The 16,597-nt window shown below is 53.2% G+C and overlaps 5 protein-coding genes across 5 annotated transcripts; 2 read left to right on the top strand and 3 right to left on the bottom strand.

Annotated features, from left to right (window-relative positions):
* Nucleotides 1-1,088: 1,088 nt before the first annotated feature.
* Nucleotides 1,089-3,538, bottom strand: GUITHDRAFT_158588 (ammonium transporter; the record flags this gene model as incomplete). Its single annotated transcript, XM_005824427.1, has 5 exons — nucleotides 1,089-1,130; nucleotides 1,461-1,857; nucleotides 1,977-2,877; nucleotides 2,934-3,045; nucleotides 3,473-3,538. The coding sequence occupies 5 exons, from the start codon at nucleotides 3,536-3,538 to the stop codon at nucleotides 1,089-1,091; spliced, it is 1,518 nt and encodes a 505-aa protein (XP_005824484.1).
* A 991-nt stretch (nucleotides 3,539-4,529) lies between these two features.
* GUITHDRAFT_78007 (ammonium transporter) lies at nucleotides 4,530-6,171 on the top strand (the record flags this gene model as incomplete). Its single annotated transcript, XM_005824485.1, has 3 exons — nucleotides 4,530-4,653; nucleotides 4,707-5,607; nucleotides 5,727-6,171. 3 exons carry the CDS (start codon nucleotides 4,530-4,532, stop codon nucleotides 6,169-6,171), a joined length of 1,470 nt encoding a protein of 489 aa, XP_005824542.1.
* A 3,302-nt stretch (nucleotides 6,172-9,473) lies between these two features.
* On the bottom strand, nucleotides 9,474-10,522 carry GUITHDRAFT_144936 (hypothetical protein; the record flags this gene model as incomplete). Its single annotated transcript, XM_005824426.1, has 7 exons — nucleotides 9,474-9,502; nucleotides 9,699-9,768; nucleotides 9,818-9,890; nucleotides 9,967-10,086; nucleotides 10,138-10,211; nucleotides 10,264-10,422; nucleotides 10,478-10,522. The coding sequence occupies 7 exons, from the start codon at nucleotides 10,520-10,522 to the stop codon at nucleotides 9,474-9,476; spliced, it is 570 nt and encodes a 189-aa protein (XP_005824483.1).
* A 2,837-nt stretch (nucleotides 10,523-13,359) lies between these two features.
* GUITHDRAFT_154951 (hypothetical protein) lies at nucleotides 13,360-14,033 on the top strand. The gene has a single exon (XM_005824425.1). The coding sequence runs from the start codon at nucleotides 13,461-13,463 to the stop codon at nucleotides 13,887-13,889; it is 429 nt and encodes a 142-aa protein (XP_005824482.1). The 5' UTR covers nucleotides 13,360-13,460; the 3' UTR covers nucleotides 13,890-14,033.
* A 25-nt stretch (nucleotides 14,034-14,058) lies between these two features.
* GUITHDRAFT_78031 (hypothetical protein) lies at nucleotides 14,059-15,722 on the bottom strand (the record flags this gene model as incomplete). Its single annotated transcript, XM_005824424.1, has 4 exons — nucleotides 14,059-14,138; nucleotides 14,184-14,221; nucleotides 14,311-14,375; nucleotides 14,424-15,722. The coding sequence occupies 4 exons, from the start codon at nucleotides 15,720-15,722 to the stop codon at nucleotides 14,059-14,061; spliced, it is 1,482 nt and encodes a 493-aa protein (XP_005824481.1).
* Nucleotides 15,723-16,597: the final 875 nt, after the last annotated feature.

Raw genomic sequence — 16,597 nt, 5'->3', positions numbered from 1 at the left:
AGGGGGAGGAAGAGGGGAGGAGAAGACTTGATACAGGATCTAGTTGTTGAATTTTGATGTTGTCAGGTCTCAGCCGTCTCAGATTGGTTCAAGGACGAGAAAAGTTCTCCTGCCGCGGTGAAAAATTCCTCCGCTGTCCCTCTGCCTGCGCCTGCCTGTTTCTTCTTCTCCCTCTATCCTTCCCTTTCTCCCTCCCTCCCTCTTCCCCCCCTCTCTCCCTCCCTTTCTCCTTACCTCGCTCCCTCTCTCCTTCCCTCCCTCTCCCCCACTCCCTTCCTGCCTCTCTCCCTGCCTCTCCTTTTCCCGCTCTCCCTCACCCCTCCCTCCCTCCCTCCATTCAGTTCTTATCGCTCTTCACATACTTTTGTTCGTTCTCACGCTTCTCCGGGCAGTCAAACATCGGGCACGTTGACCATGTACAAGATGTCGCTCATCGTACATCACACGCTGATGTGATTGCAGGATGTTTACATGCTGGAAATGGAACAGTTTGTCGTCGACATGTCAATGAGACTTGTGTATATAGATGGTCTGATATCCCGCACGGTGAGAGATGGGATTGTTTAAAACATGCTGTTGATCGCGCTGACGGTTGAGAGTTGTTTGTCTGGAATGTTTGCTTTGAACTCTAAACTGTTTGCCCATTGTTCTATGCTGGCGGTGTTTGTACCTGCTGTAAACTTACATCTCACGTCTGTCAACAGAAGGAATCTTTGTTCTGGGTCACGTTGATACAGGTTTGCCCCTCCTTTTTCCCTTTCTTACTCTATGCTGAATGGCTGGCAGAACATTGTGTTAGAGCTTGAATCTTACAGATCGACAAGTCTGTAATGATGATGAGGAGTGGAGATACGACAAGTCCAGAAGCAGGAGAAGGAGGAGGGGAGGGTGGGGTCAAGGAGGAGGAGGAGGAGGAGGAGGAGGAATAAGTGCATGCGAGGCAACTCAGCTCCTGCAACCATAATTTCAATCTCGATGAATGTTTTGTTTGTATAGCACAAGAATTGGTTCACTCTCCCTCCCTCCCTCTTTCTATTTCTTCTCAACCCTCATCACCTCTTACGCCTCCCCAGAGCCTCCAGCAAACGTCAAAGACTGCACGTTTGCTGTCTCTGACTGCTGGATACCGTCTGCCAACATGTCAGAAAAAACACATCATGTCAAGCAAGAAAGCTTTCGTCTCACATTCCTCTCCCACGCTCTCTTGTGCAGGAGATGAGAAGTCAGGATGAACGGAATTGGAGGTGGGAGGATGCGGCGCATGCGGAGCCCCTTCCATCTTCCTCGCGTGTGCATCCATCCTACTTGCATCCGCCATCTGCGACAACAGCAGGTCGTCAAATCTCCTCCTCCTCCTCCTCCTCCTCCTCCTCCTCCTCTCACTCCTCTTCCTCTCTCTCCTACTTCCTCCCTTCTCTCTCCTCCTCTCCTACATTGCCCTCCTGCAAAATACAACATACCCGGTTCGGCAGCATAGGAAGGATATAGTCAATGCCGTGCTCTGAGGCGTCCAGCCCGTCCTCCTCTACCTCAGCGCTCACTCGGATCCCGATCGTCTTGTCGATGAACAGGAACAGCATCACCGACATCCCGATCGTCCATGCTGCGATCACCAAGCTTCCCACCACCTGCACTCCGAACTGCTCGCCGCTGCCGCAAGCCTCGTTGGCGTTGGGGTAGCCCGCATACTGCACGTTCTTGTCCGTGCAGAAGATGCCGGTCGCCCAGATGCCCCACATGCCGCAGAAGCCATGCACGACCGAGGCGTCGCAAGGATCGTCGATGCGAAGGTAGAGGAGGAGAGAGTGGCCAGCAAGCAGGATGATTGCTGCTCCAAACCCGATGAGGAAGGCCATCCTGTAACAGAGGCGTCAGCGACCCGCCATACCCCAGCTCCTCCTCTCGCTCCTCCGCACCCTTCACGCCAAACGCTCTCTCTCTAGTCTTGTCGATCCCTCTCGTTCCTCCTCCCTTACCATGGATCGACGACCGCACAGTTGGCAGTGATCCCTACCAGCCCCGCCAGCACTCCGTTGAGCCCCATCGAGATGTTGTAGTGTCCTTGGAGGGCCTTGGCCAGGAACGTCGCCGTGATCGCTGCTGACGCCGCCGAGATCGTCATGTTCACCGCCACCTTCCCGGCTACGTTGGCGGCTCCTCCCGAGATCATGAGCGTCGACCCGCAGTTGAAGCCGTACCACCCGAACCACAGGATGAACACTCCCAGCGCCTGCAGCGTGTTGTTCCCTTCGAAGAGCGTGTTGACCGACCCGTCGGGCCCGAAGCGTCCTCGACGAGCTCCCGCGATGATCGCCCCGACCAGCCCGCAGAAGCCTCCTACCATGTGCACGACTCCTGACCCCGCAAAGTCGATCAAGCCGTTGGACCGCGTGTCCTTGTTGAAGATGGGCCGAGCTACCCCGTTGGAGTCAGGATACGCTCCCCACGCCGACAGCCACCCGTACCCCCACACCCAGTGCACGATCACGGGGTACATGAAGGTGCTCAAGAACACCGAGTAGATGAAGTACGCCTCCAGCTTCGTCCGCTCGCACACAGCCCCAGCCACGATGGTGGCCGCGGCTCCCGCGAAGGCCCACTGGAAGAACCACTTCTCCCACCCGTCCGAGCTACCCATGCCGTCTCCTGCTCCGTTGTAGACGTCCTTCAAGCCGAAGTAGCACTCGCTCCCGCACTTGCCGATGAAGCCGCCCGAGTCCGACCCGAAGGCGAAGCCGTAGCCCAGCAGCCAGAAGGCGATGGCCGCGATGGAGGCGTCGATCATGTTCTTGAAGAGGATGTTGGTGACGTTCTTGGGGTGGACGATACCGGCTTCGAGCATGGCGAAGCCGGCCTGCATGAAGAAGACGAGGGCACCTGGGGAGGAGTGAGAAGGTGACGGAAGAGGTGAGAGAAGGGGGAGGAGGGCGTACCACACAGAACTATCCATGCTGTGTCAAGGTCGTTTGAATTCTGTCCCACGGACACTAGCGTGGTGTTGATTTCGGCATCCAGCTGGTCGACGTACCTAATGGTGAAGTTGAACTGATGCAATTTACAGTCAGCTTTTGAGCAAGATTACATAAAACAACAGGGAGAGTGCATCGTTTGATCATCGCTCCACCTCACCCACTTGTTTGGTATGGCTTTGCTGACATTCAATAAATCAGGCCATTCTATCTACTCCTTCAGAAGGTTTGCTTGTCCTTCCTTTTCTTCTCAGGCCAACTTGTAGCAGCCTGTTGTGCATGATCCGTATGATCCTCCTCTCCTAAATTCTCTCCTTATCTATCCTCGCAGCTTCCCGCCCCCCTTCCCCCTTCCCTTTCCCCGTGAGAGTCTCTTGGTTCACCTCTAGCTTCCTGCCGGGGCCATTTCAACTATCATACTGCCGGTGACCACTGCATGCTCGTGTCTATCTGAGCGCCGCTTCTTCTCTTGACTTCAGCATTGTTCACGTGCATGGACTTACCCCTTTCTCCAGGTTCTTCATCAGCCCCATGAAATTCCTCGCATCGGGCGCAGGCATCGTCGCCATGTTGACACGAGATTTCAAAAGTTGATTGAAATGATTCCAGCAAACTTGAATTTTCAAGGATAATTTCGCTGTGTACTGCGGCGCCGCACTGAAACGCCTCCGTGCCAAAAATATTTCTTGTATGGAAAATTCAAAAGTAACTTTGAAATTCTCAGATTCAACATTGGCAACATTGACCTAAAAAAAAGTGTCAATTTCGACATGATCCAACCGTTATGAACTACCCACTACCCATACTTCTCAATCAACTACCCCCAGTATCATACAGAAAATCATCTTCAAGGACCCCTATGCACGTACCCCCACCACCTATTTCCTAGAATCAATGATTCGTACCGGGCAAGGGGATGTGAGAAGATAATGATTTGAATCAAATCGATTCAGCTGTTTGGTAAAAAAATTCGTTTCCAGGTACTGGAAGAGGGAAGAAAATCGGTTTGAACCTGAAGTATGATTGATTCAATCGATTCAATCCTTACTTCTCAGGCGGCAACTTCAAGGAACATGGCTGCGCCGACGTACGACGAGCTATGGGCGAAGTTCCAGAGTCTACAAGTACAGGTGAGGAGAGGAGGGCCAGATCACCCGAACCACCCACTGACCCGCTGGACTGAGAGCGAGAGGACGGGAGGATGAATTTGATGTGATGGAGGAAGGGAAAGGACTGGGTGGCAGAAGAGTAGGGATGGTGTGGAACGGGTGACGGTGAGAAGAAAAGATAGGTGCAAGCAAAGGAGAAACAGCTCATTCAAAACTCTGTACTTTGAGGACAGAACAGGCCGGGTCGATAGCTGGAAGAGAGTTGAACACTTTACTTGAAGTACGCGCTTTTCAGTGATACCTGAGCATCGATGTGTAGAAAACAAACAAAGTTTTGTGCTGAAAAGCTAGGTAGAGACACAAATTGACATACCGCAGTGTTTGAGAGTCAAAACGACAGAAGATTATTGATGATTGAGTGCAAACACTCAAGTGCAATGACAATAATTTGATGAAATGGCAGTATCAACAAGCAACAGATGCGGTCAGTCAAAATCGGAAAAACCTCAATGACTTTGAGGCGCTTGTCAAGGCCAACTCCCGAGACATGGATACAGCATGGATAGTTCTGTGTGGTACGCCCTCCCCCTCTCCTCGCCTATTCCTTCACCTTCTCACTCCTCCCCAGGTGCCCTCGTCTTCTTCATGCAGGCCGGCTTCGCCATGCTCGAAGCCGGTATCGTCCACCCCAAGAACGTCACCAACATCCTCTTCAAGAACATGATCGACGCCTCCATCGCGGCCATCGCCTTCTGGCTGCTGGGCTACGGCTTCGCCTTCGGGTCGGACTCGGGCGGCTTCATCGGCAAGTGCGGGAGCGCGTGCTACTTCGGCTTGAAGGACGTCTACAACGGAGCAGGAGACGGCATGGGTAGCTCGGACGGGTGGGAGAAGTGGTTCTTCCAGTGGGCCTTCGCGGGAGCCGCGGCCACCATCGTGGCTGGGGCTGTGTGCGAGCGGACGAAGCTGGAGGCGTACTTCATCTACTCGGTGTTCTTGAGCACCTTCATGTACCCCGTGATCGTGCACTGGGTGTGGGGGTACGGGTGGCTGTCGGCGTGGGGAGCGTATCCTGACTCCAACGGGGTAGCTCGGCCCATCTTCAACAAGGACACGCGGTCCAACGGCTTGATCGACTTTGCGGGGTCAGGAGTCGTGCACATGGTAGGAGGCTTCTGCGGGCTGGTCGGGGCGATCATCGCGGGAGCTCGTCGAGGACGCTTCGGGCCCGACGGGTCGGTCAACACGCTCTTCGACGGGAACAACACGCTGCAGGCGCTGGGAGTGTTCATCCTGTGGTTCGGGTGGTACGGCTTCAACTGCGGGTCGACGCTCATGATCTCGGGAGGAGCCGCCAACGTAGCCGGGAAGGTGGCGGTGAACATGACGATCTCGGCGGCGTCAGCAGCGATCACGGCGACGTTCCTGGCCAAGGCCCTCCAAGGACACTACAACATCTCGATGGGGCTCAACGGAGTGCTGGCGGGGCTGGTAGGGATCACTGCCAACTGTGCGGTCGTCGATCCATGGTAAGGGAGGAGGAACGAGAGGGATCGACAAGACTAGAGAGAGAGCGTTTGGCGTGAAGGGTGCGGAGGAGCGAGAGGAGGAGCTGGGGTATGGCGGGTCGCTGACGCCTCTGTTACAGGATGGCCTTCCTCATCGGGTTTGTGGCTGCACTTATTTTGTACGGTGGTCATTACCTCTTGCTCGCTCTCCGCATCGACGATCCTTGCGACGCCTCGGTCGTGCATGGCTTCTGCGGCATGTGGGGCATCTGGGCGACCGGCATCTTCTGCACGGACAAGAACGTGCAGTATGCGGGCTACCCCAACGCCAACGAGGCTTGCGGCAGCGGCGAGCAGTTCGGAGTGCAGGTGGTGGGAAGCTTGGTGATCGCAGCATGGACGATCGGGATGTCGGTGATGCTGTTCCTGTTCATCGACAAGACGATCGGGATCCGAGTGAGCGCTGAGGTAGAGGAGGCTGGGCTTGACATCTCAGAGCACGGAGTCGCTCCAAGCTACGAGCAACAACCCCAGGTACCCTCACGCTTATGTCCGAGAGTGTGGACGTTCTTGCAGGTTCACTGATGTTGTGATTTGTACAGAAGGGCACAGTTCCGCAGGCAGTTCCAATGCAAGAAGTCAGTGCTATGCAGCCTACCAGCATGCCGCAGCCGATGCCGATGGTGGAGCAGCAGACTCCTGAAATTCAGGCAGTTCCTATGCTGCAGGTGGACGCTCCTCCTCCCGTTGCGCCTGAGAGCTACTCGCCAGTCTACGCCTCCAACCCTGTCGAGGCCTCCAACCTTCAAGGTAGTCTCGCTACCCTCTCCCTCTCCCCGTCTTCTGATCTTGCCATCTGCAGTCGATCAGTCCCCACAGCAGCAGCTCGAGACCAGTTTCTCCTCCACTGACGACCCCACCGGCAAGATGAACGCGGGAAAATCAGCACTAGCATGAGCCAAGCAGAGAGCGCTGCGGAGATCACAAGGGAATTTTGTATGCAACTATAATTTACGAGCCCAGGCGATATCTTGGGCATGTGACCGTATGCAGATAAAAACTTTTGTTAAGAACAAATCGATTGAAACTTGTTTGCCCTCCTGCTATGCCTCTCTCGACTCCAAACCCCTTCTTATCCCACCACACATCTTGTCTCGTTACTTCATCTTCTCTTAATTGTTGTGCTCCTCTCCTGTTTCCTCGTCACTTGGCAGTCAATTTCTGTTCCGCACTCATAGAAAAACGTTGCAAGCACCCCTTGCCATGACTTCAAACACGTTCCTTCCTTTGTCGCTGAGCCAGGACACCACAACACTCCTCCGCTCTTCTTGCCCCATTTTTACGTCTCCTTTTCTTCCCTTTTACTCCCTTCCCTCGCCCGCTCGCTCCCACCCCCCTTCGCTCCCTCGCTTCCCCCCTCCCTTGCTCCCTTGCTCCCTCCCTTGCTCCCCCAATCGCTCCCTCGCTTCCTCGCTCTCTCGCTTCCCCCTCCCTTGCTCGCTCGCTCGCTCGCTCCCTTTCCCCCCTCGCTCGCTCCCTACCTCCCTCCTCTCCTCTGATCATGCTCGCTCCCTCCATTACCTATAGTGAAACTTTTGCGGGATCCCAACCCGCCTCGGAGCAATTGTTGAAAGCAAATTCATTTACCCATGAAAATAATTGATTAAATGTTTGAAAATTTATCCTAGATTTTCATTCGAAATTTTTTAGTTGAGTGGGAGGAGGTGGCACGCCATCGAACGAACGGCATGGCAGGTGAGGGACATGGAAGGAGAGGGAGAGGGAGAGGAGGGGGAAGGGAAAGGGGAGGGGGAGGGAGGAAGAGAAGGATTGGCAGAGTTTGAGAAGAAGAGTTGAGGAGGGAGGGAGAACAGAGAGGGAGAGAGTGGAGTTGGAGAGGAGGAAAGGAACTGAGCGGATAAAGAAAAGTGGAAGGAAAGGATGGAAAGGGAGGAGAAAAAGCTGGAGAGGGGAGAGGAGGGAAAAAGAGGAGACGAAAGGACAGTGCAAAAGAAAAAGAGGAAGTTGCGAAACGATGAGGGGAGGGATAAGCTGAGGAAAAGGAGGAGGAAAGATGGTTTGTGGGGCGAAAGACGTGGGAATTAAAAAAGATGGACAAGAGAGAAAAGGAGAGAGATCAGATTCAAAACAATGAAATCAACATGTGCAAGAGGCCGGAGAGAATGGGAAGGCCTAGATGCTGGTGAGAAGATGACTGTAGAAGATTGTGAGAAAGATCAATCGAGTGCAACCAATTGTCGAGAGAATGAGTTATTTTCATCCAGCATCATGGAAGGTCGCTTTGTCGGTCTCGCTCCTGCTCCTCTTTGCGCTCTCCTTGCATGCTCAGGTGATTCGGAGTGTTTGCCGGCTTTGTTTCCCTTATGAAGCGAAAAGGACGCAACTCCTTCTGGCGAGGAGCTGCCAGGGGTTCCGGAGCAGGAGCCGGTGCACGATGACGAGGTAGGATGGAACTCGACGGTTGGAAGGAGTCACTGAGACGTCGACAGGCAGCACATCGTGAGAGATTGCAGCAAGAAGAAGCAGAGAGATTGAGGGTATGGTGCCAGGATTCCTGACAAATCAACATGATATGCTGCCTCCCAGTCGAGATGTCTGAACACGCGTCTTCACGTCTTACTGATCGTGTATTTGGAATGTTGAGAGATTTGGATTGATTGAGTTCTGTTGATATCTATCAGGCTTTGTTCTCAAGAGTAGAAAGCTTGACTCTGATGATGTCTGATAATGGTTGATGCCCAATGAGTTGTTTGATGTGTCAGATATCTCTTTCTAGCCCCCATGAGAGCGTTGAGAGCTTCAAAATTGTGAGCAGACTCTATTTGCAGGCAAGATTAGCACAGGAAGAAGCGCAGCGCGCGAAAGAAGAACACGAGAAGAAGCTGCAGGAGCTTCGGGTGACGCAGCGGCTTTCCTGTGCAGTGAAGTGACTGTGAAGTCAAGGTTGAGGAGGAAAGGCTGAGGAAAGAGAAAGAAGAACATGCCAGACAGATCAAAGTGCGAACTGATTCTCTTTATCTTGGTCTTGCTTGTGAGGAGAGTGGTTCTTGTGCTGCAGAGTGAAGAGGAGCGGTTGAGAAGGGAACGTGAGAAATACGAACTGGAGCAAGAGGAGGTAATCATTTACTTTCCTGCTGACTGATTTGTATGACCTGTCGTTTTCGTTCTATTTTGCAGCTCAATGCCCTTAGGGAGAAGTTGGCAGCGGCAGAGGAGCGGGCAAACCACGCGGAGCAACAACTGAACCAGAGTAATCTCAATTTCCCATTGCATCGATGTGTGCATGAACTAGTGAAGGCAGACATTTGACTGTTTTACTTTGAGATAGTGTTTGTATTTTGGGAATGATGATGATGATGGAGATGATGATGATGATGATGATGATGATGATGATGATGATGATGATGATGATGATGATGATGATGATGATGATGATGATGATGATGATGATGATGATACTGACAAAATAACTTGCAGATTCTTGCGGCGATGCAGTGGTTGCTAGCTTCCTGGGTGTTGATAAGCTTCATGAATCTTCTCTTCCATCCCCTGTTGAGGTTCGTTCCAACGTCTTCACTGACTGCGAGACATCCTGACTTGATGTGACATCTCAGGAGAGGGAAGGAAAGTTGCTCGACTGATGACTTCACCAAGGCTCATCTCATGCGCGCCTTCACCGGCATGTTGTTTGCATCTTTTGGAGCTAGAACTCCTTCGTTCGGAGCGACATGAAGACATCTCGGATACAGAATTTTGCAAGACAGCAAGTAAAAGAGTTCTATCACTCTTACACAAGTTGGGTCTGTTATGATTCGCCCCCCAATCCACCTACCCCACATCCTACCTGACATTTCCTTCACCCCGCATCATCTCTTGCTGATTGAAGGCATCCTTGCTGCAGTAATGTTGTCACAGACGTGACATCATGCAGAAAGGAGGAGGTACGAGGTAACGGAGAGCAAGTGAGAGCAAGTAGGAGGTAACGGAGAGCAAGGGAGAGGTAACGGAGAGCAAGTGAGAGCAAGTAGGAGGTAACGGAGAGCAAGTGAGAGGTGACGGAGAGCAAGTGAGTTAGGTGGCGGCTCTCTTACCTAGACTGTTTGCCTTCATCCTCGCTGATTTCTTTCTCCCCTTGTCGGGCATCGAGTAGTTCCTGTTGACCTGCATCGAGGAGTCAACAACATCTCACCGTGCTGTGCGACCAACTCACTTGCAACAGAAAGTCGGAGAGAGTGATCTCTCGATCGTGCATACCATTATGAAATACTTCCTCCAACTTCTGCCTGTTCAGCCCAGAACACGACGAGGTTGCAGGACATGTCAAACAAAGAAATCAACTTCAAAGACAACACAAACAACCTTCCGAAGCGATGGATAATCATCTCCATACACTCTTCTGTCGAAATAGATCCATCCCCATCCCTGTCCAACGTCATGAACTGGCAGACGTTGTACAGCTTCTTGGGCTCCCTCCCCGTCCTGAACCCACCATGCACGTCAGTGATAGACGGCAGCTCAAGGTCGGCGGACCTGTCATTGCGGTTGCGAACAAACATGGTGTGGAACTCATCCAGACTAACACAGCCATCGCTGTCTTCATCCACCTGCAGCATGATCACGTCTCAAGTCTACCCCGCCAGCTCTCCCTCGCTCTACCTCCCAGATCATCTGCTCCACCTCCGAAATCCCGTACTGGTTGACTTTCACAGGGTCGTACCCCAGAGTTCGCAAGCAGTGCTCCAGCTCTTCCTTGTCGATCTTGTTGTCTCGCTTGAAGTCGATCCTCTCAAAAATTCTCTGCAGAACTTTCTCGTCCTTGCGAGCAGTATGAGGCAAAGAAATGCAACCATAAGGAAGTAGCTCTTCCTACCTGCGCGCTTGTGTACTCCCCTCTTTGCGCCTCCTCCAACAACATCTGTCAACACTCTCAGCGTTTCATGCCGCAAGTTGTCATACAAGACGACAGGAACAATGTCGATGGATTCTTCCATGTTCCGAAGGTCTTTCTTGCCGCGCTCTCCTGCAGAACGAGTGTCAGTCACTGTATTCACCGTACAAGTCTTGTCGTCCGTCGATTGCCATCCACCCTGTTCGCTTCCCTCTTGCAAACCCTCTACCTTGTTTTCATCTTCTCTCCGACATTTCTCTTCTCAACGAGGACTTCTAATCCTTTCCTGCGCCCCTTTACCGGGTGCACCAGCTCAGCTCAGCTCAGCTTCTCCTTGCCAGCATCCTCCTCTCAGTCACGTCGTGCTACCATCTCAACCCTCCTACCTTCCTTTCTCCTTCCTCCCTCCTCTTCCTCCCTCCTCCCTCCTCCGTCGCCCTGCTCTTTCAGTCCCGGAACGTTCCCTGCCGCTTCTCCTCTTTCAACTGATCTGACTCCCGCCTGATCCTGGCAGCCCCCTCAAGGCTCCTCCCCTCAGCATCATGATGCCGCGTGCACTGTCAGGAGCATCACAACCTGCCATGTCGCTGCTGCCGCCCGGCCGTTGGACCTAGGCTGGCTGAAGTTAAGCTGAAGTGGTCCAGTCTAGTAACTCCCGGCAGCGTCACCGCTGACGGTCCGACTGGCACTCCGGGCCCGGCGGCCGGGTGATGGAGGCTGCCAGCGCGCGGCGGCGGCCCGGCCCCCGGCCATGCCGGGACCGGGACCGCGCCGGGCCCGGCGGGCCGGACCGTACCCCGCTCAGTATCTGATACATGGTCGGCACGGTCACCGCTGATTTCCGGGTCTGCGGCGGGGAGTCAGTAGTGGCTGAGAAGCCAAGTTGTGAAAAAGAAGCCGCTTGAAGTGTACGCCGTTCTGTGTTCAGGCCGTGCATCCGATTTCACTGAGTCAAGTTTTTTGTCCTCGTACTGATCTTTAACTTAACTTTGAGTAAAGATGGTCAGTCAACTGACTTGATGACCGGGAGCACAAGTTCGTTAGACTTGCTAGTACTGTGCCAAAGTCACGCAGATATCACATCGACCTCAGTTGTAAAGTCGTCTTGGTTTACAGGAGAGCCTGTTTTGTTAACTCGGCGCTATCTGACTGGCACGGCTGGCATACGCTCCATCCTCCCCCCGAGTTCCTGACTCGATAGTATCGTACGTGCGGCATCGGACGTCAGAAAGTCACACAAACAAGAGCCTGAACTTCATGTCAGCAGAGTTCCAAGTCAGATAGCGCCGAGTTAACAAAAACTCTCCTGTAAACCAAGACGACTTACGTGTTTCAAGGCGGCAATGTAGTACGTGGGACGAAGAGGGGGCTTTCCGACTAGTAGGGGTTTCACATCCTAGCATACAGTCTATCTCTCATGTGCTCCTCAATTCTGGTTTTGTGTGCATTAAACTTGGTCTTGAGCAAAACCTGTCTTGTTACAACTGAGGTCGATGTGATATCTGCGTGACTCTGACTTTGGCACAGTACAAGTCTAACAAACTTGTGCTCCGTCGGTTATGAGCCTGAAACCCCTCGGAAGACCGGGCGCCCGGGCCCAAAGAGTCGGATGCCGCTTTGAGTCTACTAAGGCTTTTATTGTACTGTACACACCTGGGTGGGTAGGGTTCCTCAATTGATGGGGTGGGGGAGGTGAGGGGGTGGTATGGCATACGTGTAAGCTGTTTTGACATGGGAGGTTTGATAATAGATTTGTGAGGACGTGACAGGTACTGCAGATAGAGTTTGGTAGACGTATAAAGGGGTGGTTGTGTGGAGGGGTGGGGTGAAGGCTGACTGTGACATGTTGTGAAGAAGGGGGTGGGGTGGATCACCTGACAGTCAAAGGAGGCACTAGCTTTTTTTTTTGGAGGACAAATAAAAACATTCATTTTAGAGCAAATGTTTTGAAGAGTTTATAAAATTCTTCGATGAAATTTGAATAATAGAGCATACTTCCATTCTTCCACCATCGTTTCCAAATCAGCAAAGACGGTCAGAATTAAAACAAGTTTTAGGATTGCGACCATCCGCAGAACCACCCCTACCCCCACTATGTACATTATTATTGTTGTTGTTTGGAAACCTGCCACGGTACTGTTCAAAAGGTGGGTAGTAGGTGGGCAAATCAGGGGTACCTGCCTTGACCTGATGTAAAGCAGTGGGTAGATATATTAAATCACGAGGGTTGCCGCTTATCACGTTTTCCCCAGACAGATAGGAGGGTGGGGTAGTACGAAGGGTGTTAAGGTACCCCATATCCCATACCAAATATGAGGTACAAAACAAGGGGTGGGGTTGTCGATTCTGAGAACCTGGTTAATCGGATGGGTGGGGTCATCGGAACTCCGACGAAACAATGCAGAGGCTGTAATGAAGTGTTGACATGGAGGAGTTGAGATGGAAGGGAGAAGGGAGAAGGGAGGATCATGCTGGAGGGTAGACACTTCTAGATATGAGAATGAAGAAGATGATGAGTTGATGAAACAAAGAGATGAGAAATGAGTAATTGAGCGAGGATGTGAGGCAAAGCAAGATTACGAGGGGCAGTGGCAAAGTTGTCGAATTGTGATTCTTGAGGATGTTCTCGTTGTTGAAAAGAGCAAGATAAGGGGTGAACCTGTGAGGCGAATCTGATTGTAAAAGTTGAATGCGTTTGAGAGCGTAATATTTGGAATCTCATGCCATCACGCAAGTGCAAGTGCAAATGTCCCTTCATCGTCAGTCATCAAGTTAGACTCTTTGAGGAATAGATATGTTATTTCTTGTTTTGAAAGCTCGAATGAGAAGAAATTGAATGCTTCTGGTGCTGACGTCGTTGGTTCCAGGAATATCCGTTCGGAGACAAGCTTAGGCCTTAAGTTGTGTTGGCACATTCTTCCAGACGACAAACAAAACGTCGAGATTTTGGGTTGGAGATGAGACCATGCAGTGGTGGATGCATCACAAAGTGACGGCAGAGAGAGGAGGTGAAGAGGAAGTAGTGATAGACAAGAAGTTTCAAGAAAGACGAATGAGCAAGGAGGTGTGGGAGGATTTCTTCGGCGTGAAAGAGGATCAGAATCGGAAGCCACAGAGGAGGAATAGCACAGGGGAGCTGGTACGAATCGACCTCGAGCAAGTCTGGAGGGCGGCAGAGCGAGACCGACGTCTTCTCCATATCCTGTACAGGCTGAATCACATCGAAGAGAATGGGATCAAACGCCACGTAATGGACGGCGACATGCAGGCGTTCCAGAGGAATGGCTCTGCTCGCAACTTGATCCAGGCAAACTTGAAGGGTATGATGGTTTCTAAAGCTCGACGAGCGTCATGTCCAACGTTACAGGATGTGTCGTTGGACTTCCAGATATGAAACAATCCGTGAACTTGGATCTTTGTTATGGTGTAGAACCGTGGGAACAAATGGACCAACGAGTATAGTGTACCTAATAATCGGGGTATGAAGAGAGATTGCGTGTGTAATGTAATTGAAGGAGTGAATGTTACTGTGTAACTATGTTATCCTCTTAACACATCTTCGCTCACGCATCCCTACAACCTCCTGGCCCCGAAGGAGCTGTTCGAGCCACAGCATTGTCAACAGGTGCCGCGCGTACTCCTCCTGTACAGTCGTTAGAGCACGAGAGCAAGTTGAGGTTGTGCTAACGCTGAAGGAGGAGGCAGCGGAAAGCTTTCAACCTCGACCTCGTCACGTTGAGGGACCAGGCGAGCTCGTGCGACCTTGCAAGGACGTCAGGAGAGGCTGAAACCGCGCGGTCTTCCCTCCTTCTCACCTCTTTCCCGTTGGAGCAGGTGACCACAGGACTTCTGCCAAGGCTGCCATCCGAGGCCAGACTGTCTGCAAGGATGCATTACCCCCACCCCTCATCCCTGGGTCATTTCCTACCTGCTCCAGGTCCGAGGCATCCACTGTCTCCCCCCACATGCCGCCGCCTCCTCCTATCACTCGCTCACACTCTTCCTCAGTCAAGCCCTCGCACAAGTCGGTCGTGTGGATTTTCTCCCATCCTGTCGACAGGCTGTCAAGGTACCAGTCCGGGTCCACCATCCAGATCAGCTGATATCCGTTGGACGTTACATTCTTGGTCCTATTCACGTGGTTTCCTCCCCATCTCCACTGCTGAATGATTACGTCCTTGCTCAAGTTTGCTCCTACCACGTCCCACACTTCGTCCCACACCACCGGCCGCCTGTGGAACTTGGCTGCCATGGCGTGCGCACGCAAGAGGAAGAGCTTAAACGCATCTCCTGTCGTCAGGTTGTTCTGCTTCATCCATCCCTTGATGCTCTCCGATGCCTCCCAGCAGCTTGTGTTCACCTCGTCTCCTCCAAGGTGCAGCAGAGGCTCCGGGAAGGAGCTGACAACGTCCCCCATCAGCCTCTCCACTACCGTGAAGGTATCGTCGGAAGCGAAGGGAGTTAGAGGGGTCGGCATGACCGGGCTCAACGGCTCGAGGCAGGAGGGGCTGGGGCAGATCTTGGGGTATCCCCTGCACCAGCTCGCCGCGTGCCCCGGCATGTCGATCTCAGGGAGGACGCGGACCCCCCGCATTCTCCCCCACTCGACGATCTCTGCCACGTCATCCTCGGAGTAGGTCTCGTCAGAGGAGAAGCTTCCTCTCCTTGAGAGCTCGGGGTTGTTCCTGCTCTGCATGGGGAACGACTGGGTGTCGGCAAGGTGCCAGTGGAGGACGTTGATCTTGGCGAAGGAGAGGGAGGAGAGGAGGTCCTTCAGGACGCGGACGGGGAGGAAATGCCTGGCTGAGTCCACAAGGAGCTCGCGGTGAGGGAAGCGAGGCTTGTCCTTCACCTGCCATGGAGCATGGAGGACCCTGTAGGCACTCAGGTCAAAGTCGAAGTGCAGCAGCTGCGAGAAAGTCTCCAGCCCTCTCATGGCCCCAAACTGCGTGCTGGCCTCTAGCACAGCCACCCTCCCTCCCTCGCCCTTGCCCCCGGCAGGTAGCAGGAGGGTGTAGGACTCGTCCGTGTGCGGACTGAGGACGTGATCGGGAGACGTTACAACGAGCTGAAGCTTGGTGAGAGCCGTGCTCCTGTCCTGTCGGTTGGGAGCCCAACGCGCTTTGCGAGGAAAGCATATCTTCCTGTAGCGTGCGGCTAGGGAGAGGAGGTCCTTGGAGGAGGAGGCGATCTCAAACTTGAAGTCAGGGACCAGGTTGACGGTCATGCTGCCGTTCTCCCAGTGATGGGGCAAAGGAAAGATGGGAGGGAAAGGAGGAACCGAGCCGGTGTCGTTGCTGGCCGGAGGTTGTTCCCGTGAGTTGCTGAGGAGCTTGAGGCCTGGACAAGCACATCAGTCACTCTGTGTGGAGCAATCGACATGCTCCGCACCTCTGCTCCTCCCCGTGCCGATCGGACGTTGCAAGGACAACAGGCCGTACACACCCATCGCAACTTCCCTGCTCAGCAAGTCCCCCCCTGGCCATCTTGCGGCCAGTAGCGTTCCGACGAGGAGAAGGGAGAAGAGCACAAGAGCGATCCGTCCCAAGGAGGCGAGTCCGAGCTCCCCCGGCTCCCTCATGGTCCTCCGAGTCTTGTAGCTTCACAGTCAGCGCGAGCGTCTCAGCATCTCGGCTCCCCCTTCGCCATTCGTCCAGCCCTGCATGAGCGTAAGATGCTGTGACAGCTGCTCTGAGTTCCTCGTCCTGCTCCTTGACTGCAGCTTCTTCCCGTTAGCGCATCTTTGTGTGCAACCCCAACGTCACCTCCTACTTGCAAACTTGCAGAATCTGCATTCCTGCTCTCGTCATATGCCGCCCCTCCTCTGAATGCCTTGACTGGCCTGCAAGTACTGACTGACCCCTCCTCCTCCTCCTCCTCCTCCTCTCTCTCTCCCCCCCCTCCCCCCCCGCTCTCTCTCTCTCTCTCTCTCTCTCTCTCTCTCTCTCTCTCTCTCTCTCTCTCTCTCTCCCTTCCCAACTTGTTTGATTGCCTCATGTACTAACGGAATAGTTCGGGGGGGAAGGGGGGTGGCGGGGGCCATATCCACAGGATTTGCTTGTCGAGGTATGTGAGGAAGATAAAGAAAGAGAAAAGAGAGAA

Source organism: Guillardia theta (genome assembly GCF_000315625.1).
Source record: "Guillardia theta CCMP2712 unplaced genomic scaffold GUITHscaffold_94, whole genome shotgun sequence".
NCBI lineage: Eukaryota > Cryptophyceae > Pyrenomonadales > Geminigeraceae > Guillardia > Guillardia theta.
This window is presented reverse-complemented; position numbering and strand designations above follow the sequence as displayed.